This window comes from Bactrocera latifrons, unplaced genomic scaffold (genome assembly GCF_001853355.1).
Source record: "Bactrocera latifrons isolate USDA-ARS-PBARC rearing strain unplaced genomic scaffold, ASM185335v1 scaffold_251, whole genome shotgun sequence".
Lineage (NCBI taxonomy): Eukaryota > Metazoa > Arthropoda > Insecta > Diptera > Tephritidae > Bactrocera > Bactrocera latifrons.
The window spans coordinates 21,969-48,627 of NW_017536086.1; the positions used below are offsets into that span (position 1 = coordinate 21,969).

Here is a 26,659-nt window from a genome sequence, read left to right on the forward strand (position 1 = left end):
ACATTGACAACAACGAAACCAATAGAGGAAGTGCAGGAAGAAATCAAAATTAAGAAGAAACCCAAAAAGGAACCTAAAGTTGAAGAAGCTCAGGCCGAGCTCAAGGTGACTGTTGTGGAAGAGGTACCTGCCGCACCTGAAGTTGTTGAAGAAATTGAGGAAGTGGAAGAAATTCAACAAAAACCGGAGGAAGAGAAACCAAAGGAATATGAATTTAAGGTAACAGAAACTGAAAAACCAAAGGAAGAAGTTTCTGAGGAGCAAATAACACTTCCGAAGAAAAAGAAACCAGCTCCTCAAGTCACAGAAGAACCGGAAACCGAAGTTAAATTGATAGCAAAGAAACCAATTGAGGAGGTTCAGGAGGAAATTAAAATTAAGAAGAAACCGAAAAAAGAACCAATACCAGAAGAAGCTGCGGCTGAACTGAAGGTTACAATTGAAGAGGAAGTACCACAAGAACTAGTACAAGTGGAAGAAGTGGAAGAAATAGAAGAAGTGATAGTGCCCAAGGAAGAAAAACCCGAAGAAAAGCCAAAAGAATATGAGTTCAATATTAAAGAAACTGAACCCCAACCCGAACAAATTGCCGAAGAAGAAGTTGCATTGCCAAAGAAGAAACCAATTAAACCAGAAGTAGTTGAAGAGCCTGAAGCGAAAGTAACAGTGAAACCTAAAAATAAGGTCGAAGAAGTGGAGGAAGAACTCAAGGTTGTAAAGAAGAAACCAAAGAAACCTAAGGAAGAAGCGGCAGCCGAGTTTACCGTACAAGTTCAGGAAGAAGTTGTACCCGAACCTGTTGTTGAAGAAATAGAAGAGATCGAAGAGGTATCTGTGCCTAGAAAACCAAAAGATACAGGAGAAAGTGAAGAGGTTGAAGTGAAATTGAAAAAACCTGTGCCAGAAGAAATTCCAGATGATGTGCAAGTTGACGTTGTGCTCAAGCCGAAGAAACCTAAACAAGTTGAAACTGAGGAGTTCGAAGTCGACGTCCAATTGCCTAAACAAAAGAAAACGACAGAAGAAACAACGGACGAAACAGTTGCACTGAAAAAGAAGAAGAAGCCCAAGCCAGTTGTTGAAGAGGCGGCTGATGAGCTGAAAATAACCAAAGAAGTCATCGAAGAACGTCCAGTTGAAATTGAGGAAGAAGAGATTGTGGAAGAGGCGGTCGTTATGCGCAGAAAACCGAGGAAACCATTCGAACCAACCGTTGAAGAACATGACGAACAAGAATTTAGTTTGTCTTTGAAAAAACCTAGACGCATAAACGAAGGTGTGACAGAAGAAGCAACAGTTTTGAAGAAACGTCCTTCACGACCAATGGTATTCGACGAAGCTGGTGCAGAACTATCAATCAAACGGGTAGAGGAATACGAAGAAGGTGAAGATATCGAAGAATTTATCGTTGAGAGAGGACCAAAACCAAAACCATTGGAAATAACCGAAGAAAACGAACAAGAATATACGGTTAAGAAATTGAAACGTCGCAAAAAGGGTGTAGAAATACCCGAATTTACCGATGTTGAAAATGTTACATTCCGTCCTAAAACGACAAAAACTAAAGAAGATGTCGATCAAGAATTCAATATTGCATTGGATCAATATGCTGAAGAAGAGATCTCAATGTCCGGCAAAGTTAAGTTGAAGAAACCTATAACTAAGACATACTCTGAAGCGGCTGATGAAGTTAAAGTCAAGGTCTTTGAAGATTATGATGATGATGAAGGCCCAATTATTGAAGAGATACGAGATGATAGTAGTATTGAAGATACCATGTACGATGTGGAAGAACCCGAAGAATATCAAGTGGAAGAATTGCCACCTGACGATTTCGATTTCACGATTAAACCAAAATCAGCTAAACCCAGATATTCGATACAAGATGAGGAAGAAGAGCAATTCTTGATTGGAATTCGTCGTCCGAAGAGCGATTCGGTAGAGTACGATGAGGACTCGTTCACATTCAAAAAGAAACGAAAGGTTGTGCAACAGATTTTCAACGAAGGTCAGTAATACGAAACCTTGTTTTATAATAGATATGTATATGATAGCACCTGAATTATAGTATATATAGTACATCGCATTTGATCATTTGACTGCTTGGCAATAAATATTTAATGTTATTCTTTATCTTCAACTGAGTAAATTTAATTTAGCAGGCTTATATGATAACAGCGTTAGTAATATGAGGTAACGGCTCTTAATGCATACATCTATGTCTCTCCATGCTCAGTGTACTCATAATCAATATTTGTTGCACCATTAACATTTCACTGGTCAAAAATGATGGATCCTCTCTCCATTTGGCATTATTTTTAACTTTTCTTTTTTACTTTTTCCCACTAACAGAGGGCGCTTCATTAAATATTACACGCGAAATGAATATTGAAGGTAAGTTTTGAAATCGGAGTATAAACTGGAGGCGTTGATAACTAACGAGGCTACCTTCCTTTCAGAAACCGATGACGAGAATGCCATGTATTCCATTTGCAATTATATCGCCGACAACGACGAGGCAATCAATTTGGTCGAGGGTGAAAAGGTTTATGTCATCGGACGGCACAGTTCAGAATGGTGGTATGTGAAAAAGAACATAACCGAAGAGGAGGGCTGGGTACCTGCGCAATATCTTATGGAACCAGTCGAGTACCAGCATTATGTACAGAAGAAATTACACGAGAAAATCGACAAACTGCCAGTGTTTGAACGTAAGTTTCACCTATTACATATATTATAAAGGAAAGAGGACTATAACTGTTTGAAAAAAAATGGCATACAGGGTGACAAAAATTAGTATATATGTACATATGTAAGACCAGCATAAAATTATAAACTAATTTTTTCACCGCCAAACTCCTAAGCTAACCACATTCAATACAAAAAAATAAAGCCTTATTGGTATTAAAGGTTTATTAAGTTCGAAAACACCAATTTTTCTCATCCTGTATAGCCATTAATGTACCTAATTCTTAACGTACGTGAATATCGTTCATTGTTTTTGTAAAATTTGGTAAGAATGTGTCTTGTTCACTTTATGTTTAACACAACGTGTTCTGTTCTATTGTTTCTTCTATAACACATCAATGTTTGAAGGTCCCGGACCTGAAGAGAAACCTTTGGCACCACGTTTCATTGAAAAATTACAACCAATTCAAACGCCTGATGGTTATACCGTACAATTTGAATGCAAAGTTGAGGGTATACCGCGTCCACAAATCGCTTGGTTCCGTGAGACTGCCATAATAAAGCCTTCACAAGACTTCCAAATGTACTATGATGAAGATAATGTGGCTACATTGATCATACGCGAAGTATTCCCAGAGGATGCTGGTAAATTTACTTGTGTGGCTAAAAATGCTGCCGGTTTCACTTCATCCACAACGGAACTGATTGTTGAAACACCGCTATCTGATCATGGTTCCGATGCTACGGGCTTATCGCGCAAGAGTCTGTCACGTGAGTCATCACTAGCCGATATACTCGAGGGCATTCCACCGACCTTCTCACGCAAACCGAAAGCTCAATATGTTGATGAAGATACGAATGTTATATTGGAATGCCGTTTGGTGGCTGTACCTGAGCCCGATATTGTTTGGACCTTCAATGGGGAGGAAATCGATGTTGAGGAAACCAAAAATATACGTGTTGTTACCGAATCTGATATGCATATGTATTGTAGTGTTGTACACATTACGAAAGTAAAGAAATATCAGGAAGGTACCTATGAGGTAATTGCCACCAATCGGGAAGGCGAATCACGACTCCCGATTATTTTGAAAGTACGCACTGGTGACAAGGAACCACCACAAGTGTTGGAACCACTTCGCAACACTGTTGTGCGTGAGGGTGAAAGCGTCGTTTTGACCACACAAATTGTGGGTAATCCACGCCCTAAGGTGACCTGGTACAAAGATGGCAAACCCATCACGAAGAATACTAAATCCGACAAAGATACACATACTTTGACATTGATCTCACCGAAGGCGCCTGAAAGTGGTGAATATACTGTGAAGGCAGAGAATCCATTGGGCAGCGTAGAAACAACGGCTAACCTAACTATTGAAGGTATTATTTTTGTTTATTGTTTTATGTTTAGCTTAAACCCTCAATAAGTATAAAAGTTGACTTTTCAGCTTACTAAACGAAATTTCTGTACTCCTATCTCCAAACAGAACCTTCCTCCGGCAATGCAGAACCGCCGTTGTTCGTCGAACGTTTCGAGGAACAATCTGTGCCGCAAAAGGGCACAATCCGTTTGCCAGCTAAGGTGACCGGTAATCCAGTGCCTGAGGTGCAGTGGCTTTTCAATAACAATCCACTCTATCCCTCACAACGTATACAACAAATGTACGATGGTGAGAATATTGAGCTCATTATCAAGGACGCAAACCCCGATACAGATTCCGGTGATTACAAGTGTATAGCCAGCAATCCGATCGGTAAAACATCACATGGAGCGCGTGTTATAGTCGAAGTTGATGAGGTCACGTTCACCAAGAAACTTAAGAAAACCATAACTATCGAAGAAATACAATCACTAACGTTGGAATGTGAAACCTCACATGTGGTCACAACAAAATGGTTCTTCAATGCCAAAGAACTCAGTGGTATGGATCATCGTGTAGTCGTCGAAGATGGCAAAATACATAAACTCGTTATACGTAATACCAATTTGCGTGATAGCGGTACTTATGTTTGCAAAGTTAAGAATAAGGAGACCGAGTCGACAGTTGAAGTTTTGCCACGTAAACCTGAATTCATTAAAATCCTCGAAGACTACGAAGTAACCGAAAAGGAGACTGCAATTTTGGATGTTGAAGTATCCACGGATATTGCTGAAGTCGTATGGTTTAAGGACGGTGAAAAGATCACACCCGAAAAGAAGAATGTAGAATTCGTCAACGTGGGTAAGGTGCGTAAACTCATAATACGTGAAATCACCGTACACGATGAGGGCGAATACACCTGTAAATTAGACGAGCAGGAATGCAGCTCTGAACTCACAGTCATTGAATTGCCGCCCGAAATTGTGAAACCTTTGAACGATGTTACCGTAACACAAGGCGAGAACACCGGTTTCGAAATTCAATTGAGCAAGGGTGATGCGTTAGTTAAATGGTTTAAGGATGGCAAAGAGCTGCCACTCAACGGACACATGCAACTAACGATCGATGGTAAGAAACAAACGCTAAAGATCGTTGGGGCCAAACCATCGGATGCCGGAGAGTATACCATACAAGTGGGTCCACAAACTTCAAAGGCACAACTAATCGTCGAGGAACCGTTGGTGAACTTCGTATTGCCGTTGCCTGATGTGACTATCGCCACGAAGGGTACAGATGCCGAATTCACTGTTGAATTGTCACAACCTGATGTCGAGGTCACGTGGTATAAGAAGGCGAAACCAATTAAACCCAACAAGAAGCATGAAGTATTTGTTGAGGGTACCGTTAGACGTTTGGTTATACACGATGCTGATGATGATGATAGCGGTGAGATTAGTTGTACCGCTGCTAATGCAACAACAGCAAGTAAATTGTGTGTTGAGGAAATTCAAACATTACCCATCATCACCACTGACAAGGACCAAACGATTAAAGTTAAGGAGAATGATGATGTTACGATGACAGTCAAATTTACAGGCACCCCAAAACCAGATGCCGAATGGAGTACAACAAAGAATGTTGTTGTCAAGAATAAGCATTTAATACCCACATTAGATGAACAATCGGCATCGCTTACCATCAAGAAAGTGGTGGACGATGACGAAGGTATATACACTGTAAGACTAAAGAATCCAGTTGGCGAAGTGGAGGCCACGCTTAACTTGATCATAATGAGTAAGTATTTGAGATTAAAAATTTGTTCAAGCGATTGCGGTTCCTGCAGTAAAGTGAATTATTCGAACTTTAAGTAGTATGAAAAATGTTTGGCTTCTAGAAGCGTGCAATTCTGATGCACTTTTTTAATGCTATTTTAGAACTTAGTCGAATTTAATTATCTAAAATCCAACAATAACGAATTCGAAACATTTTATAGGAAAACCAACGGCACCTGGTGCACCGGAGCCATTAGAGGTCACACACGATTCTATTACAATCTTCTGGAAGGCGCCTGAAGATGATGGCAAATGTGAAATCACAGAATACATTTTGGAATATCAAGACGTGAAAGAGGAGAGGTAATTTAAAAAAAAAATTTGCTAATTGGGAACAAACTCTAAATACTTTATATATAAATTTGCAGATGGATTGAGATACGGAAAATCAAAGACACCACATACACTATCAGCAAACTGAAAATCGATACAGAGTATGTATTCCGTGCCATCGCTGTAAATGAGGTTGGACCGTCACCGCCATCACCACTCTCACCACCCATACGCCTTGTGGCTGAGGTGAAGAAGGAAAAACCCACAGTACAAGAACCACTACAAGACATCGTAACCGAGCTGAACAAGGAGATTACATTGTCTTGTGTATTCGGTGGCATTCCAGAGCCGAAAGTGACGTGGAAAAAGAATGGTAAGGTAATTACAACAAAGAGCATACGCTATGAGAATCGTGTATCAAAGTACACAATCGAGAAGACAACAATTGAGACTGAAGCGACGTACACATGCGTAGCTGAAAATGAAATGGGCAGCGTGGAGACCTCATGTAGAGTTATACTGCAAGAGAAACCGACCATCGATATCGATGAGAAGTATCTTGCACAGAAAATACGTGCTGGCACCACTTTGAACATTCCGGCCACAGTACTTGGTTATCCACAACCGAAAATCACTTGGTATAGAGAGACCATCGAACAAACAACCACAACGGAACGTGTACAAATCGAAACCACAGAAACCACCTCAACATATACACTCGAGAAGGTGACACGTGAAGATTCCGGTCGTTATAAGATCACAGCGACGAACACTTCGGGTACCGCGACAACGGAATGTACAATACAAGTTATTGATAAGCCAAGTCGACCACAATCGCTGGAAATCAAGGAAATGAAGAAGGACGCAATCACAATAGCATGGACGCCACCAATCGATGATGGCGGTCTCGAGTTGAATAAATACGTGTTAGAGAAATGTGATTTGCAAAATAATATGTGGATGAAGGTGGCCGATTTGGAAAAAGACATACACTCCTATGCTATACAAAAACTTTCCATGAACGCTCAGTATATGTTCAGAGTCGTAGCAGCGAACCCGGTTGGTGAATCTGAACCAGTTGAGAGTGACCCGGTAACAATTACCAAGAAATTCGGTAAGTAATTATATCACATTTACAAAGATCTATAGAACTTAGTTGTGTTGCACAATTACAATAAAATTGTAATCTTTTTTATGACGTCACAGAAAAACCATCAGCGCCACGTGGTCCTACAGACGTCTTCGGCATGACGGATACAGCATTTACGCTCTCATGGGAACCATCGGAAAGCGATGGCGGCTCAAGGATTATTGAATATATTGTCGAAATCAAAGAATTCCATGAAACCGAATATCGTCTGCTCGGCAGCACGATCGGCAACGTTACAAATATACTCGTTAGCGAGGTGATAAAGGATCGGGCATATCAATTCAAAATCTATGCAAAGAATGAAGTTGGCATTAGTGAAGCTCTAGAGACTGAAGACAAAATAGTTGTAGGCCGCAGAATAAGTAAGTGCCGCACAGCGACTGTTTGTATTATTTTTTATTTAAAAACATATTGTATAAACATAAAACAGATTTTCATTTTTTATTAGTTAGTTTTACGGATCTTTATGACAAGTTAAGGAATTTTCAAGTTAAAGCCTATAATTAACTTGAAAATTGCTTGCTTTGGCATTCTCAAATTTAGCAACTTCAACTAACTGTTTCATTTAATATTTGCTTTTGCTTTAAGGGGTTACATGAGTTTCCTCAGGTAAAAAACAGCATTTTTTAACGTTTTTTTTTTTTCTCATATAAAAAATTAAATATTTTATTAGAATTTTTTATTGTTACAACATACACTATTAACAAAGAAATTCTGAAATTTTTGGAAAAAAAATATTTTTAACTCGGCCATTGCGATGCCATCTCCAGTGACCCCTCGGAAAAAAGATACGCCCACGTTGGCAGGATAACTTCTTACAGGATCATCCAAAGTGAAAAACACGTGTTTTAGTTAAAACCTTAACTTTGAACTTGGACAAAGGAAAAAAACTGAAAATTGGATTTTTGCCAGTCGTTTTTACTAAACTTTTTTTTTCAAAAGCCGTCGTCCAATTCTTTAAGAATTGTATCTTACAGGTCTGTGTAAAATTTTATGAAGATCGGTAGAGTAGTTCTCGAGAAATCTTGCCAACCGACTTCAAAAACAGTTTCGAGAAAACGGCGTTTAAAGACGGCGCATTTAGCCTATCTAGTCTCAACTCACAAATTCTCAGGGCTGTACCTGCGAAACTATTACATGCATTAACTGGAAAATTTAGGACAATATTCTAGTTGTAGAATTAAATAAGACGATAAAAAAATAAACAGACTTCAAGAAATCGAACATCAACTTACCAAAATTTATTCTTTAGAAGTACAATTTAACACCCACTGATCGTATTGAAGTAGTAGGAATTGGGGAATTCGAAAACATTCCACCTAATCGAATGGATCAACAATTTTCGACGTTCATCGATTATTATGATAGTATCTATATTTTATATTATGCTCTTATTAAGAATATTTATTTTTTTATAATCTGCAATAAGAATTAGCCAATTATTATTTAACTAAACCTTTGCTTAATTCCTTACACGCAAAACGCTGTCACTCTTAAAATAATGCCACTAACTAAAATGAATTGTACTGTACTCAGTACGTGCTTGGGAGAAAATAGGTATGTACATGACATACATGTGCAGCATGCAAACATAATAACATAAATAAGAATTTTTCATGTAAAATATAATAATACTAGCTGATCAAATTTGATCCGGACTGGCATGGAAACCGTATTTAGACGTAGTTTAAGACAACTCTTTTTTTATCGCCTTCAAAATAGGCTTATTGGTCAATACAAGCGTGCCAACGCCTAATCTAATTTGCCATACACTTGTTATAAGCTTCGGTTGGGATGGCCTTCGGTTTTGTCTTTTGGTACGGGTCAACTTCAAGCGCAAAATATTAACCAATACATACCTAAATTTTAACGAATTCATACCTAAAATATTAGCCAATACATACCTAAAATATTAAACTAAATATAATTAGTCAACCAATAAAAGACATTGAGATCCTCTGATACTTCCTAATATTTCGATGATTTTCAAAAAATATTTTTTTTGTGACTTTTTCGATGTGTTAATGGACCAGTCCGAGTCAAATTTGATCTGGTGGTATAATATCTAAATCCATCATTGTATCATCAAAATATATATGTATGTAATAAACAATCGATATTTCTAAATCCTAGATCATTTATAAAAGTGCTTGCTAACGAAATTTTAATTATATAATAAATCTATATACTATATAACCATATATTTATGTTCATAAGATTAATAGACGAGGATTGCAGCGCGACCTTAAGTCTATTGTGCTATTTATGTTCATAATTATTAATATTTTTTGTACGCAAATATTGTACAGCTCCTCCATCGCCTCCGCAAAATTTGCGCATTCCGGATGTAACGAATCGCAGCGTAACCCTCGACTGGGAAGTTCCAGCGAACAACGGAGGCTCAGAAATAACTGGTAAGTTTAAGCGAATGATAGATTATACTATTTCAAGAAATTTTGGACCATTTTTAATATAAGTCGCGTTGCTAAAATCACTTTAACCGGGCAATTGATGATTAGAGGTTAATTTACCTGAAAAAAACTTCCACGCATCTTGCAGAACTCATACTTTGATTCCTCGAAATCTAAGGGATCAGTTAGTATGCAGTAAAGATCAAATTTAAGCCACTTAAAAATATTAAAGAGCTTTACTGAACTTTGTTATCTTTAAAATTGTATACAATATAGAAATTAATCAATTTCCTATCATTCGCCTGACCTTCATCAACATAAGGCTACTGTATTGAGAAACGTTCGGCAACGTCGACCAAATGGACAAAGGTAATCACGTTAGACGCACACTGCCGCCAATACACAGTGGATAACTTGAAGGAAAAATGCGAATACTGGTTTAGAGTGTCGGCGGAAAATGCGGTTGGATTAGGTGCACCAGCCGTAACCGAGAGCGTCGCACTCAAAACACATGCAAGTGAGTACAAATGAAAGACATTGAATGTGGCACTCTTACATCTTGTGCTTTTTTTTTATCGTATAGCTGTTCCCTCGCCACCCACTGCGCCATTGGAGGCGCGCGTATTGGCTGCCAATGCTCATATATTTGAATGGGGTATACCCGAGTCAGATGGTGGTGCGCCACTGCTCGGCTATCACATTGCCATACGTGACATGAAGAAGACCATGTGGATCGAAGTGGGTCGTGTACCGGCCGGTGTGCAAAGATTCCAAATACGTGATTTACAGGAGAATCATGAATATATGATACGCATATTTGCAAAGAATGAAATCGGTTTGAGCGAACCACTCGAATCGGAGGAGCCATATGTGGCTATCACTGCAGGTAAGAAAAGTATATAATTATGAATAGAGTATATTAAATTTGTCCTGAAGTTTGTAACTTCGGAGACCCTTTTACGTGTGTACATATGTATATATGAAAAAGGTCAACGTGACGAGCTAAGTGGAATTAGGCATCCCCGTCTGAATATACGCGAGATAGCATCTCAGTTTTTGAGATATTAATCTGAAATAGTGCACACGTTCTTTTAGACCCAAGAAGCTGTTCATTTCTTGGAATCATCGATATTCGCCCACTATATCTTATAGCTGCTATACAAACTGAACTATTAAAATCAAATTCTTATATGAAAATAAATTTTATTTGACGAGATAACTTAAACGCTACGATCTCCGAAGACATTGTTCAAATCGGACCACTATAGCATATAACTTCCATGCAAACTGATCGATCAAAATCTAATTCCTATATTAAAAACAATTTTATTTGAGAAAAGTTCTTTTCGACATTTGCCATAGATTATTGTCCAAGACAACGCTACGATCTCGGAAAATATTGTTCAGATCGAATAAAACAAGATAAACATATTTTTAACTATATATTTTTATACTGCAAGAAATGCACCTCTGTGGTATTACAGCTTCGGTGCAGACGCCGTTCTCTTGTTTTTTAGTCAGATAATAATAATAAATAAATAAATCTATTTTTAAAATATATTCAACTAATTATTTTATTGCACTTTGCAGGACATTTGAGTTTACCTGACGAACCCCGCACAGAAATGAGCTCATGCAACACATCGTCGTGGCTACGTGACCATAATATGGATGCGGATATACATTCGTATGCACGCGGTAAACTGCTGCGCCGAGATGAATACTTCTTCCGCATTTGGGCCAAATTGCCAAAGAGCAAAAAGAAGAAGAATTCAAAATAATTATAAAAAATTGCGATGCATTGCATTGCTAATTTGCATAATTTGCAAAAATTGTAAAAAGCATAATAGAGAAAACAACAAAGCAATGAAAGCTTCGAAACTACTAATTTTACTAAATCACATAAGTTATGTAATTACTGATAATTTTCATATTTATACAGCATACTTTCCTATGTGTGAATGTATGTGCACGTAATTGTAATAGTTTTTTGAAAATGTTTTGTATTCATTCAGCGATTTTAATTAATTGTAATTTGTTGATTATGTAATCTCATTGAAAATGTGTTACAAAAAATAATCATAAATCATAAATATTTACGTCCGATAATTGAAATTTTTCTACAGAGGTTTAAAAATGCGAGCGAAGAGAATTTTTACAACCAATGAATTGTGAAGAATTTTAATTAAGGCGTCAAATATTAACATAAAGGATATAAATACCAATTTTAGAAGACATAAAATAATCGTAAAAAATTTTGAAATATTTAAAAAAAATTAATTTCGATATCATATACTATATAAATTTTAGTTTTGTTTATTATTTATTAAATCTGTGATAAATGTCAAAATGTCAAAGAAAACATTAAAAATGTCGCAAAATTTATGAAAACGTAAAAAAAGAACAAGTGAACTAAATGTAAATTGTAAATACAATAAATAATAATTGGTGCGAAATAGTTATTATTTATTGTATATTCCTATAGATAGTGAAGGAGAAATTATGAGTTCACTTTTTGGGAGACATCATCAAATGCAAATATAGGTGCGAGCATTTTTAAAGGAACTCACTAAATTTCAACTTCACTTCATGTCTGTATTCTCAAATTTACTTTTTGTACGTTAAAGAAATTTTGCTTTGGTGCATGCATAGTTAATATGTATGTATACTATTGTATATTACGAAATGTACATGATTGTTCTGAATGCATAAATAAAAATAAAATAAATGAATAAGGATGTGATTTATTTGGAGTAAGTGTAAATGCGAGTCGTTATATAAACACCATTTGATCAAGTATGACCCCAACTGACAAAACAAACTACATTGTCATTCAGTTTAATATAAAAGTTTCTAGCATTCATACATAAAGAATTAACCAAAATGTTTTGAAACGTTCAGTAAGAGATCATATGCTATCTCGTTTATGCCAGAGGACGATTTTCAAACACTACTTCTTTTACATTTTCGATGTTATCGTTGTAGTTGTTGTTGTTGTAGCAGCAGAAAACGATCCTGAAGAAATTTCGAAGAATGGTGCCGAATAAAAGCCTTATAAAAGTCTGGGTACGATCCGTTTCCGACCCGACTGTAGTGAGACTTCTCGATGTTATCGTAATTAACTGAAGTGCAAGTGGACAACCAAACATTTTTGTAACATTTTCTGCGATTCCGTACATGTAATTGGAAAAGCAAAAGTTCAATTAAACACGTTGTTCAATTCTTTTCCACTAATTGACAAATTAAAAAAGATTGTACCTAATATCGGTAAAAATACCTATCAATTCGGTTTGCGCCTCCAGATACCGGTCGCTATATAAATATGTAAGGAAGTAAATAACAACAATAGATACTTTTTTTTGTGAGATCAAATCAATATGAACTTGTGAACCTATATTTTATAAGATTTATATCAAAAAAATTTAAAAATGTATAACAAAAACATTAGGAACTTTAAAAAATAATAATAATTAAAACCCGTACATACTTACATATTTGAACCCGAACACCAGATAGAAAGACAATAAATATTAAATTTTTTTTTTTTTAATCGCTCGACGTAGTAACATCGTTTAAGGCATCATTTTTTCACAACCACACACAACACTTTTTCACAACACTACAAAAGCTCTCAAATTTTTATTCGCGATAATTAATATTATCAAAACAAATTTAATTGAAAGCACTACATTTTCATTACAACTTTTAAAAGCATTACACTTTTATAAACAATATTATTTACATGAAAAATTGTAATATTTTGACCAACAATAACAAAACAATAATTTTCACTACCTGCAATTTCAACCGTAACAACCAGATCTCAAATATGTACTAACCACAACATAACAGCTAATAACACTTCTAATTTCAATTATAATGGTCACCCTGTAGTCAAGATCTACAGCGGAAGATAAATTTTTTCGTTCAGCTGCTACCGTGAGCTTGAATTCATTTCCTCATATCCGGAACTGTATCGGAAACAAACAAACTTATATGTATGTCACTGCGTATTCACAAAAATATTCTAAAAAACAACAAATATTAGAGCGCTTAAAACAATGGCGGCCCATGACAGCGTATTCACAAAAATGAACTTAAAAACAACAAATATTAACGGGCTTAAAACAATGGCGACCCGCTGAGCAAGTACTTCGCAAGTGGCATAAATAACTTAAATCACACCAAACTATTTTACTTTTTTCACTAATTACGGAAGAATAAACATGTTTCGCGGTTCCTTTTTACACATTTCACAATTATTCCACTTAAATATTTAATATAAACCAATTTTTTCTAATTCACTTTACCGAACCGCTTACCGAACCGTTAACCGACGCGTTTGCGCAAAAATATACTGCCAGATTATTAAAAATGTGCAGCTATTTGGAAGAAGAAGCATATTTTCAGTGTTCACATATTGCGTGATTTAAAATTGATATTCCTTTATAAATATGAGAATATTCAGCTTAGTAACGTTATTAATTTGTAAAAAAATATTAATTGTTCAGGGTTTGCTAATGCTGTTTGAATTTAAATGTATTTATTTATCTAATTTCTTAAATAAACTATAAAATTATAAATTCAGATATTTGCGAACATCAGGCAGCACTGCGCAACAGCTCATTACATAAAGAAAGAGTTCCTCGGTGTTAGCTATTGGTTAGTTCTCTTTTGCTGTGCTATCCTCTGAAAATCAAAGTAAGATATAGTTTTCTTTGCAACAAATTGAAAAGGTGCATATTTTCTATTTGTAAATAAAATAATTCATAAAATACAGTTGTTGCGCATTTGAAATAAGTGAATAAATTGTATTTTGGGTATGCAATATAAAGAAAGTAACATACAAAGACGGGTCAGGGTGTGCTGTTTGCGATGTAGCGAAAATTCTATGCAAACGCGCCATTTTGTATTTGGTTTCTTCATATTCCACACATTCTGAAACGTGTAAAGTCGCGGAAAAACTTCACCGAAATTATACATGGTGTTTATTTATGTTAATATTAGAAAGTGTTTAATAAAGTTTATGCGATAGTCGCATAATATAATAATAAATATTTAAAAATAAATAAAAATATGTGTGAATGACAAAAAATCATTGAACTAAGTATGCAAATGAAGACGAAGACGAGCATAGCACCCCTTCTGCTTCGTGTGTTCTTAATCGTCTTGCGCACGGTTGCATTTAGTAGAATGAAGCCGAAAGTGAATGAGAAAAATAAAAATGGATTATAGAAATAAATTTGACTTATAACTTTTAAAAAGTATGCATTTAAAAAAAAATTTGTGATAGTTAGAAATATTGGTTATAGCTTGGCATTGCGTGATAAACAACAACTCAAACCAAATGGAGAGCAATTGTAAAATGTATAATGTATACAGTACGCTTTTCCATGTACATACCCGCCAGTGCGACAGTGTTTTCACCATTATTCTCAAGTTTTCATTCATCAAAGTTCAAGGACTGAAGTGTTGAAGAAAAACTTTTCCATAATAGTTAAAACACTCTTCGTTTAGTTATTAACATATTAAAAGTTACAAAAGAACACAGTACTTATCAATTTAAGTGTAGGTTATACAAAAATCACTATAATGGGTCTATAGTTAATAAGACACCATACAAATTTATATCCTGACAAAACTAAACGTTCGTAAAATTTGGAAATGTCTAATAACATGCATATTTATAAACGCACATAACAATAAATTTCATATTTATTGAGACTAGTGCAAGGAAAAAATTAAGTGTCGGAAAATTTTCATTGTAAAGAAAAATACGCGCAAATGACGTCATTCAAGGTCTTCCATAAAACACAAACTCATACTAGCAAAACTATTAAATTTCGTTACGTAGATATTCTTTATTTGTTATTATTTTTCGTCTAATAAGAAAGCTGTGCTGACCGATAGCATAGAAGCTGGCGTGTCGTTATTGTTATTGTATTGCTTGAGAACAAATGTGTATACGCAGCAGAAATGACAAAACGGGGAGCAAATATTTGATAAGTCTGTACATTGACGAAAAATGTGGATTGCTTTAAAATTAATTCCCGTTTTATATCTTGAACAAAATACTAAAAAATATTCGAAAAAATAGTTTATATATAACTACAGTTTTCTTTTTTATTTAGACCATGTAAAGAAAAGCGGGTATATCAAATTACGAATATCAAAACAAACATTGCGCGTTAGTACGGTGGTGGAAGCAGCATGCGTATGCGCTATTGAACGAAAATCTAATTCTAGAAAACACCGCTGAACAGACAAAGAAAAATTTTTTAAATACTTCAATATTTTTAGTGGATAAAAAAGAAAAATAAACATTTATAGACGACTACAACGATTTTTTGCCGGCAACGTCGGTCAAATAAGCATTGATCATGTCGGTGCAACAATTTTGTTTGCGCTGGAATAACCATCAACCGAATTTCATTTCGGTATGTTCCTCGTTACTACATAATGGAACATTAGTAGACGTTACCTTAGCAGCAGAAGGACGACAACTTCAAGCTCACAAAATTGTCCTCTCTGCTTGCAGCTCATACTTTCAAGTAAGTTATAAGAACTAATAAGAAATTTAACGAAGTTTTAATATAATCCTTTTTCCTTAGACATTATTTACATCGAATCCCTGTCAACATCCAATTGTAATACTTAAAGATGTCCAATATGATGACCTCAAGACTATGGTTGATTTTATGTACTATGGGGAAGTGAATGTATCACAAGAACAGTTACCACACATTCTAAAAACGGCTGAGATGCTTAAAATCAAAGGACTTGCTGAAATGCCCACCGATCCTGCCAATTTAACTAAATCTGAAAGTAAGTCATCGAATGAACCCACCGATTTAGTGGGTAGCGGAAGTACTGGCAGTAACGGCCAAAGTAGCAGTGGTGTTACTAGCGGTGGCATGGGTAGTAGTGCTGGTGGTAGCATAAATGACACACTCTGGGAGGTAAGTGCATGCAAATGTGTAAATGGTCTACATGAATTGTACATATTTCCAATTCGCATGAAAAATGTATTTATTTGTAAAAAGTAGTTATAAACATAAATTCGTTATTGCGATAAATATAAAAGTAATCGGCTTCTTTGTCATCGTAGCCCCAGCACCACCATGGCCAACACGGTGAAACACAGTTTCAGCCTCATCCCCATCAACAACAACAAAACAGCCAAACGCAAACATCACAACAGCAGCAACAACATCATCAACTAAGACGCACTCCCTCACCATTAGGTTCGGGGGCTTCACCGGCAACTAGACGAAAACGACTTCGGAAATCTTCAAATAACGGCATGTCACGACAATAAAATACTTTAATATCTTTTGCTACATTTAAATTGAATGAAAACAATCTTTTGTTAAAGGTTTCTATAATCATGTTTAATTTCATATTTCAGGATCTGGCGATCGCACTAATTCGGACGAGCAACATAATACTTCTTTGGACAGTGGAAACAATACTGGTGGCATTAGTCTTACACAGATGAGTCAGATGTCGTTTGGAACCACAGGTGGTTCCATCAGTGGCATACCAACTCACACTCTACACGCAACAAAATTGTTAAAAGAATCGTCTAGCACCGAGGTTGAACCACATCCACAGGATGATAGCTTGGACGATGGTCATGGACACGTTCACATGCAAATTGTAATTAAAATATTGCTCATTGTATTGATTTATGCAATAAATATACTTTTGTTTATTAAAATAGAAACCTGAAGTTGACATGAGCAGCGTTCAGCAATCGATGCCATTAGATATTTCTGCTGCTACAACACCTTCGGAACATGATGCACCAAATTCTCAATCATCTCATTCTGGTACGTAGTAATTATTGAATTTAGATTTAATAGTTTGCATGACGTAGTATATATCAAAAATTTTAGTATATTACTAATTTATTATTATTTTTTTTTTTAATAAATGATTATTGGTAAAAACTTAAGCGTATCATAACAAATTTCCTCTAGTGGTCCTTGTGTTAGTATCAGGTTTTTTCAAGCTAAGTGAGAATATTTAGCTTGATAATTTCATCGAGTACGATTCGTATATGTTGGTAATCAAACAAAGATTTATAAGTTTTATAAGTGAGGTATCTTGTTGAGGATTGGGTCACTTGAAAATGTATATTAAACCATTATGTGGTGTATTGCAGGTTCAAAATATGCAACCCCTCCGAAATTTTTCTTTTGTAAAGCATAAAATTTCTTTACAAATTCATATCGCTAGAACCGCAAGTCAAATGACATAGCATTAACTGAAAATAAGTTTGTATGGTCAATAAAATCTTAAATGAAAATATACTGAAGTATAATTGAGAATGGTTTAAAAAATGTAGTTGGAAATTGAGGCAGAAAAATCTTTCTGGAAAAATATTCACGAATGATACTTCGTTTCACAAAGCGAATTAAATTTGTGTAAATATATTTATAATTACAAACTCTGTTATAGAATATTTTTCATACCTAGAAGTTTGTAACAGACAGAAGTAAACATCAGAGACCCTATAATTTTTTTTTTTATTTCACAAGATGTCTTCGCCATATTTGGCATTTGTTATTGTCCAAAGAAACGGTACAATCTCTCAACTAATTATTCAGATCCGACCACTACGGCATATAGCTAGCATACAAGTTGATTGATCAAATTCCATTCCCACGACAGTTGGGTCTAAGTTTAAGGGAAACTCGTTTATTCGGCAAGATAACTTCACGAAATTTGTGATTTATTATAACTTCGGTTGTGTGATGGCATATTTTTTCTAAAATTTCTTCTTCCATAACACCCTAATTTCAATTTGAAATATTTATATCATAACACATTCATACCTTATATTTAGACTTGATTTCTCATCATCATTCATGTTTTTTATATTGAGGCGCATTACATACATACATATGTGTAATATAATATAAGAGGCAAAAAAAATAATAATAATTGAAAATATAAATATTGGATTTCATAACAACGGTGTAACAGTAATTTTATTAATAAAGTAATAATAACAATAACAATAGGCATAGGAGGAGAGTAACCTAACGTCAAAATGTAAAATTTAAATAAATGATTAATATAATAATTTATTTTACACTATATATATTTAAGATAATAGTAAGAGAAATAAAATTAAAAAACTGCAGCTTTAAGAATACCTAAAGCTGATCATATTTTATGAGACCTATCTTGCTGTACTTGGGGATCAGGAGAGAGCTATGCACAGAGTCTGATCAAAATTATAAATTTTGTAATTTACCTCATTTGTAGCAAGCAAAGTGTGATCGTTGCTAAATAATATATTAACGAAACTCAAATAAGACTGATGTAATGCTTTTGTTTGAAAAATATTTATATAAAGCTTGTAAAATAATTCTACAAAGTTCTTGAGCATAAGTATCCCTTGTTTTTCATTACTTTCAAAGTCTCTGTTTCTCTCTCAATCCAATGGACGAGCCAATTTGTTGGTGTATATTTTGCGCTAAAGTAATTGTAGTTAATACCTAGTTAGTTGAAATAACTTAATAACAACATAAAAGAAAATATAATAAAATGAAAATAAAGTATTGCGATACACCAATAGTTGCACTTATTAGTGGTGTTAGTGAACAAAACAAAAAAACAAAACAAAAAATACAAACCTCTCACACTCTCTTACTCTCTCTCTCCCCTTCCCAGGTCTGCAATGGACGGTCGTTGACTCGAACTATTCACGCTTTTCGCTATCGACTTGTCAACCAAATTTGATTGGCAACGGCGGCGGAAATGCTGGTGGCAGCGCTGGCGCACAACAAGCAAACTCATCAGCAAATAACGATCAACAGCAACGGCAACAACATGCGCAAGACTCAGCTCAACAAGCAGCTGCTGGCCAACAACAGCAACAGCAGCATTTTCAACAGTTACATTATCAACAACAGCAACAGCAGCAACAACAACAGCAACATCAGCAACAACAACAACAGCAGCAGCAACAACAACAGCAGCAGCAACAGCAACAAAATACCGCAACCACATATTCGCCACAGATTATCACAGTGAATAGCCTAGTCAGCAATTATGGTGGAGCCGGTGCGGCGGCACAAAATCTATCACCAACTTCACCCAATGAATCGAGCATGGTGCAATCGGTGTACAGTCAAGGTCCTACGCCTATACAATCACCAGCACATCCCAACGATGTGGCAGGCAATGCCTCTGGCAGTGGTGGTAGTAATATTTCTACCGCCACGCCAAGTGGTGGTGGTGCAGGTAGCAGTGCCGGTAACGCTGGTGGTGCTGGCGGCAGCAGTAGCTCAAGTGGTGGAAATACAACTAGCGGCAGTGGTGGCAATCAAGGTGGTAAACGTAAACGTTCGGTCAATCCTCAAGGTGATGAAAATTTCATACGCGCTTTAGAGGCCGTACGTTCCGGTGGTATAGGCTTCTGTAAGGCTGCACGCCTCTTCGGCGTAAATAATCGTACGTTATGGTTGGAATACAAGAAACGCGGTTACCCGGTATCGCGACCCAGCATTAAAGCACGTGTCGTCAAACAAGAACCAAATATGTCACCATCACCACCACCACAGAACACCGCTACCGATGATACGACCAATGAAAATTACGAACACCTAACAGCAGCAGTAGCTGCGGCTGCTCAATCAGCTGCATTGAATATGCAAATACCGCCGCCAGCCGACACACCCACACCATCGGTGATGTGTACACCACACCATACTGGCTCAGGTAGTGGTGCCAGCGGTGCACACCCCGCAATGGGCGTAATGAACTTTTTAGATCCGCGACATATGGACTTCTCTGCGGCTGGTCTGCATACTGTGTCCAGGCAGCGATATATTGATGCGACCGGTGTCGGTCCGGGCACCGGCACGGGCACAATCAACGTTAATCCGGCAGCTGCAATGAATTTACAAAGTATTAACTTCAATTCAATATAGAATTCAGTTTCGGGTGCAAACACTGCGACGACGATTTCGATGCACCTAGCAGCACAACAGCATCATCAGCAACAACAACAACAACAAACGGTAGCAGTAGCCGCCACCACACATACACATCCAATAACAACAGCCATAATACAAACAACAACACATCCCACACATCATAGCATTGCTAGTGTGACTGGTGCGGCTGGTGTAGTAGGTGGTGCTGGTGGTGGTGGTGGTAGCAATCATACGGTATTGGCTCCTGTCTCTTATACACATCTAGATGTGTATAAGAGACAGCAGCCATAATACAAACAACAACACATCCCACACATCATAGCATTGCTAGTGTGACTGGTGCGGCTGGTGTAGTAGGTGGTGCTGGTGGTGGTGGTGGTAGCAATCATACGGTATTGGCTCACTCACATCCACTGGCGCTCGCTCATAGCGGCGCACCAGCTGGGACAGCGCTCTTTATAACATGAACTTAAATGAAATAAACCAAAATTGGTCATCCAATAACCACAGATAGTCATAGGCAGAAAATGGCAATACAGGAAATAAAATTCAACTGAATCAAATTCATCGAAAAAGCAGCAACAACACATAAAATACAAGGAGTTTTTGCGGTATACATAAATTGTGGCTGTTTGCTCTCCCGCGGAGCCATGACATACAATATACATAAATGGCGGTACCTAGTTTAATACCATTTTGTCGGGATGCCCATGTGGAAAGGTGGCCGTAAAATTTCAAATTTCTGTACACCGCAAATACACTGATGTGTAACAACTATTATTGATAACAAAAGTGAAATAGATACACGCGCATAGAGCGTAAACTCGAAATTGTTTGAAAAAAATAATAATTCATAAAATACCCTAAGATCGTATGTAGCTTAATTAAGTAAATATTTTTTAATAATTCTTGGCAAAATAATATATACATAATACATTTACAAGCATTATATATATATATATATATATATACACTAAAATAATGTTAAAGTTATGTGTAAAGTTCGCAAGCAAAGAAAAAAAATTACTGAGTTTTAAATTGTCATTTTATTATAATTTGTATATTAATTAATTTTTTCTTATATAAACAACAAGTTCTATCATCATTCATAGTTAGTGTTGGTAGTTATAACTATTTGCAATCGTGAACTACTGTAGTGCAAAATGTAAATTGCAATTAAAATTCTTCTAACGAACACACCCACATCTCAACACACAATAAGCAGTAATGCCACATCAAAGGCGTTCCTTAAGAACAATTTTTGAGATCGATTTTTTTGTAGTTTTAGGAAAAAAATGTTTGTACAGTAAAGAGAAGAACAAGCAAGCGACCGTGAAAAAATAAATTAAAAAGAAAAAAAATATACATACACAAAGCACACCAAGCAGTGCGCCATCTTCTGATAGACTTAACTGCGTAACTATTTATTATAAAGAAAAAAATTTGTTTTTTAACTAAAAATAAGAATTAGATTGCATATTTCAAACCAGCGAAATTAAGAATTAAAATATAAATACAAATGATATCCTTAAATTTAATAAATGTGCGATATACGTGTAAAGAAATAAATATAAATAGTTTATAAAAAAATATATACATGAGTTGATATAATTTTACTATGTGTGTTAAATACTAAGGATAGAATTAAATTGATTTTTGCACCGTGACTATAGATATTTTGTAGTGCATTGCCCTAAACACTAAGGATTTATATTTTGTTTTATAAAATAACCATTCTGTTTAGTATTAGGTTAAGGGGTAGTAGGGTTAATTCGTGCTCAAGAAACATTTTTAAGATTTTTCCTCCACGTAATGATGTATAGAAATAGTTTTCACAACTTTCGGTGTGGTATATTAGACCATTTTCGTATTGACTCTCATATCAAGAAAATTCAACATCAATTAAGCGTTAAGCTCGAAGTATATTTTTCCAATTCCGACAGATAGCTTTTATTTCAACAATCTGATACTAAAGCCGAAGTTCAAATACGGTGTTCATATGAAGATTTATAACCATATGCGTGGATAAAGTTACAGGCTTATGTAGTTACGCGCTACTTTTTTCATAGACTTTTTCACTTATATCAAGTTCTACTTCTTCGATTTAGTAGTCACTCAATTATCTCCAACGCTTCTCGGTAACTAATTTGCAAACTCATTTATTTACAGATTTATCACAGCCGTCAAACGCTAATATGACCACAATTGTCGCTCAGCCAGAATGTTCACCACGCGCTGTCAATATGGCATTGTCACCGTCATCTAGCAATCTACTCTCTCAACAACAACAACAACATTCGCCAGCGCAATTGCAACATCAACATTCGCAACAACAGCAAATGGGCACCAAACGTAATCGTGTATTGACACGTCAGCCGCGTGTTAAACGCGACAGTGATAGTCTTTCAAATGCTCAGGCTTCACCCGAGCCCAATCAGGGATCTTGTGTAGATTTCGAGCCATTTAGCAATTCGCCTGGTTCACATTCGAACTACATCGCAGCCCATGCACTGCAATTGCACACACATCCCAGTCACCATCACCTGCTGACAGTGCCGCCGCGTATAGAGCGTCACTCATCGGAACCGGCTCCGAGTTTAACACCATCCTCTCCACACTTGCTCTCTGTGCCGCAGAGTACACCTTTTCTGATGAAACAGCATTCGGATCCATTACTGCCCACTCAACATTCACTTAGTGGAGCTGGCGCATTAATCGTCAGTGGTGGTGGTGGTATTGGTGGCACAAATCCTTTCGCACCGCTACATCGTCAGTATTCACATCCACTATCGTGTACAACAACCAGTAGCGCTAACAACAGTGCCGGCACTAGTCATATCACCAGTGTTCCACTGCAGCATTCACACCACATATCATTACCTGAATCAATGTACACGTCCGGCGGTTCACCACCACCTGTTGGTTCATCGCAATATGTTGTACCGCAGCAAATTGTGTCCAGCGGTAGCAGTGGCACGTCGAACGAGCCAGGCAGCGGTGCTTCTTCAGTCAGTCCGTCAAAAGTGCTCAGCATACCACACTTCACCACTACTTACATTGATGACAGCGATTCGCGTGCTCGCATCAATTCACCCACTACTCCCTCATCCATGGGCGGTGTCCATACTAATACGTTAAGTATTAGTTCAGCACCCTTGGAGCGTGTTCGTTCAACGGAGTCGAATACACCACCACCAACAGCAACAACAGGCAAGAAATCTACATCTAGTGTTATGTTACCGGAACGAATGAGTAGTTTGCATCCTGGAACCGCAGCCATGGGCAGCAGTTCATTTGAACACTTACCTTCGTTGCGTGTCAAGAGCGAGGAATTACAAAGATCAGTTTCTTCTCCACAAGTAAGTGCTTTAAATGCTACTACTAATGTTAGTTAATTAGTACAACATGTACTGTCTGTCTGTCCGTCCGTAAAATTTAAATTTCTATATGCAATTTGGTGTGGATAATAATCAATAAACTCGTCAAGACCATTCAATTTAGCAGCGAAACAACTACGGAATGGCTTTATAGGAACGACCCACCTTTAAGTAAAATTCCATATCTCAAAAACGGCTTGATCAATTTCAACCAAAGATTGGGTACATAACGAAATCGGACAACTAAATTATAAATTCGATCTCAATCTTTCACATTCCAGCAATGAATATATCACGAGTCGACGTTGCGAGTTTTCGAGAGAAAAGTTCTGAGAAAGATTTATGGTCCTTTGCGCGTTGGACACGGCGAATATCGCATTCGATGGCACGATGAGCTGTATAAGATATACGACGACATTGACATAGTTCAGCGTATTAAAAGACAAAGGCTACGCTGTCTAGGTCATGTCGTCCGAATGGACGAAAACATTCCAGCTCTGAAATTATTCTACGTAGTACCCGCCGAGGAAAGAAAAGGAAGAAGACGATATCCACTCCGTTGGAGAGACCAGGTGAAGAAGGATGTGGCTTCGCTTGGAATCTCCAATTGGTTCCCCCTTGCAAAAAGAAGAAACGACTGGTGAATTTAAGATATGCCTCCGCATGACTAAATCTTACTAGAACTTTTCAAACCCACAGAGAGTGAATATGTTAACTCCAATCCTCACAACTAATGTTGTATGTTGTTGTTGTACAGTCCTTGGCCGTATAAAAATCCGGGTCCGTTCCAGTTAAATAGACCCGACTGTCGTGGGAACGGAAGGTATCGGTGAATCTGTGAAATATATTATTGAAATTCTTGGAGATGCTTTTCCGGATAATAGATGCATTGGTCTATACTTTCCTTAGCTATACCTGATCAATATCAAAAGTTGATGCAATCATCACAAATCTTTTTCTGACCCCCAAACGACCCTATATAGTGATTTCCGACTTTCCAACTTTGCTTTAAAATGCATTTATTGTATATTCCTCTTTTCAGACCTCTCGGGAGATCATCACTTTGGAGAATCCTCGTTCTAGCCATTGTCCCGTTATACGGCCCGGTCCGGCACTGGGCTGTAATTTTTGTTGGAACACTATAGATGGACATGGTAGAATTTTGCGGCGCAAAACCAAATACCACTGTCCCGAATGCCAAACGAATTTATGCATTGTACCATGTTTTCAAGAGTATCACGAGCGGCAAAACAATGACGCGGCAAATACTTCATCCGGCAACGATGGCAATAGTAAATCTTACTCAGGTACATCCGGCAGGAGTGGAAATAGCGGCAGTGGCGGCAGTAGCACGCGACTCTATTCCAAAACGGAATCCATTTGAAAGCGTTAAGTGTGCTGCAGATACTTTGAAAACTATTTATTGTTGAACCAGCAGCAGTGGCTGCAGGGGATAAAAAAAAATTGTTGTTTGTAAGGTGGGCCAAGTTAACCTTTGACTTTGGTTCAAAGGTGTTCATCTTTTAAGTCCCACCTCTAATTAAAAAAAAAAAAATGTTAATCATAATATCTTAACTCCCACTAGTGCAAATTGAATTTGCATGGAGTGCAAGATATCAATATTTATATTCGAAAAACGAAAGAAAAATGCTGCAAATGCAAAAAACTAAAGAGGTTATGTACTTGAAGCCAGATTTGTACCAGCGTGTCATTTTGAGGAGAAGACTAGTTGCTGTGCAACAAAGTCCATTTTAATGCACCAGAGCATGATGCATGATTAATTTTATCAGTGCAAATGGTAGAAATGTACAATGGCGTACACTTTTTTGTGAATCTTTTTTGGTATATGTATGTATGTATTTAATGAGAGTGTGCTTAGTGCTGCATACGTTGTTTACACACCAAGCACTGGTACAAAGGAAATATTTATATATATTTTTCACATATTTTATCTTTAAAGTGAACAACTCACTTTTTGAATGTAAGCTGTTTTAAAAATGCAAAAGTAAAACTAAAACATATAGACAAACGTAGGTAGTCAAATGCATACTTATAAACAGGTTTTTGTTAATTGCTGCCTCACACAATTCCGAGGACACCCGCTCCAAGAGAGAAATGCTGTTTTTTTAGAAATTTTTAGGAAACCACCTATGGCGCCTGATTTAAAAACCACGTGCCATATTGTCATTTATGCAGTGAGAGTGATGATTTGCTTATCGAATTTTGAAGTTAAAAAATTAATATAAACATATGTACATGTATGTATGTACTTGAGTTCTTAAACTAGACACATATTTATTGGCACTTTGTCCCCGCGGAGCCGCAGTATAGAATATACATATTTATTTTAGACTTTATAATTTACTTACATTTATGTACATATATGTATGTATGTACATATGAACTCTGGTTTAATCATTGTTTTTTTTATTTTTTTTCAATATCCGTTTTTCAGCAAAAAAAATGCATTATTACTGTGAGTGCAAACAATGTCAGTTGCGTCGTCGTTTTGTTTGACCGGACTTTTGTTGATATATACATATGTACATATTTCTATAATTGCTATGCATTCAACAAATAAAGCAATATTTGTTCATACACTTTTTTAATAAAAT

At 36.5% G+C, this 26,659-nt stretch overlaps 2 protein-coding genes across 4 annotated transcripts in view; both read left to right on the forward strand.

Annotated features, from left to right (window-relative positions):
* The window catches only part of LOC108969401 (titin-like), a 33,902-nt gene extending 21,887 nt beyond the window's left edge, over window positions 1-12,015 (forward strand). The window contains exons 7-19 of one of the 2 annotated variants that reach the window (XM_018934092.1): window positions 3-2,008; window positions 2,353-2,394; window positions 2,460-2,711; window positions 3,097-4,068; window positions 4,176-5,843; window positions 6,043-6,184; window positions 6,250-7,268; window positions 7,361-7,666; window positions 8,841-8,861; window positions 9,614-9,718; window positions 10,038-10,232; window positions 10,299-10,601; window positions 11,306-12,015. In XM_018934092.1, the coding sequence (XP_018789637.1) occupies window positions 3-2,008; window positions 2,353-2,394; window positions 2,460-2,711; window positions 3,097-4,068; window positions 4,176-5,843; window positions 6,043-6,184; window positions 6,250-7,268; window positions 7,361-7,666; window positions 8,841-8,861; window positions 9,614-9,718; window positions 10,038-10,232; window positions 10,299-10,601; window positions 11,306-11,496 (7,222 nt within the window). In that variant the 3' untranslated portion in view covers window positions 11,497-12,015. The remainder of the gene's footprint in view (window positions 1-2; window positions 2,009-2,352; window positions 2,395-2,459; window positions 2,712-3,096; window positions 4,069-4,175; window positions 5,844-6,042; window positions 6,185-6,249; window positions 7,269-7,360; window positions 7,667-8,840; window positions 8,862-9,613; window positions 9,719-10,037; window positions 10,233-10,298; window positions 10,602-11,305) is intronic. The other variant, XM_018934093.1, reaches the window with a different exon arrangement.
* Window positions 12,016-14,368: 2,353 nt separating this feature from the next.
* LOC108969402 (longitudinals lacking protein, isoforms N/O/W/X/Y) lies at window positions 14,369-26,447 on the forward strand. Of its 2 annotated transcripts, XM_018934094.1 has the most exons (8): window positions 14,369-14,451; window positions 15,847-16,266; window positions 16,327-16,674; window positions 16,824-17,016; window positions 17,124-17,374; window positions 17,439-17,547; window positions 22,837-24,026; window positions 25,087-26,447. In XM_018934094.1, exons 2-8 carry the CDS (start codon window positions 16,096-16,098, stop codon window positions 25,426-25,428), a joined length of 2,604 nt encoding a protein of 867 aa, XP_018789639.1. In that variant the 5' UTR covers window positions 14,369-14,451; window positions 15,847-16,095; the 3' UTR covers window positions 25,429-26,447. The 2 variants fall into 2 exon arrangements, with proteins under 2 accessions (XP_018789639.1, XP_018789640.1); XM_018934095.1 differs by lacking the exons at window positions 22,837-24,026; window positions 25,087-26,447 and adding an exon at window positions 19,400-20,905.
* The last annotated feature ends 212 nt before the right edge of the window (window positions 26,448-26,659 follow it).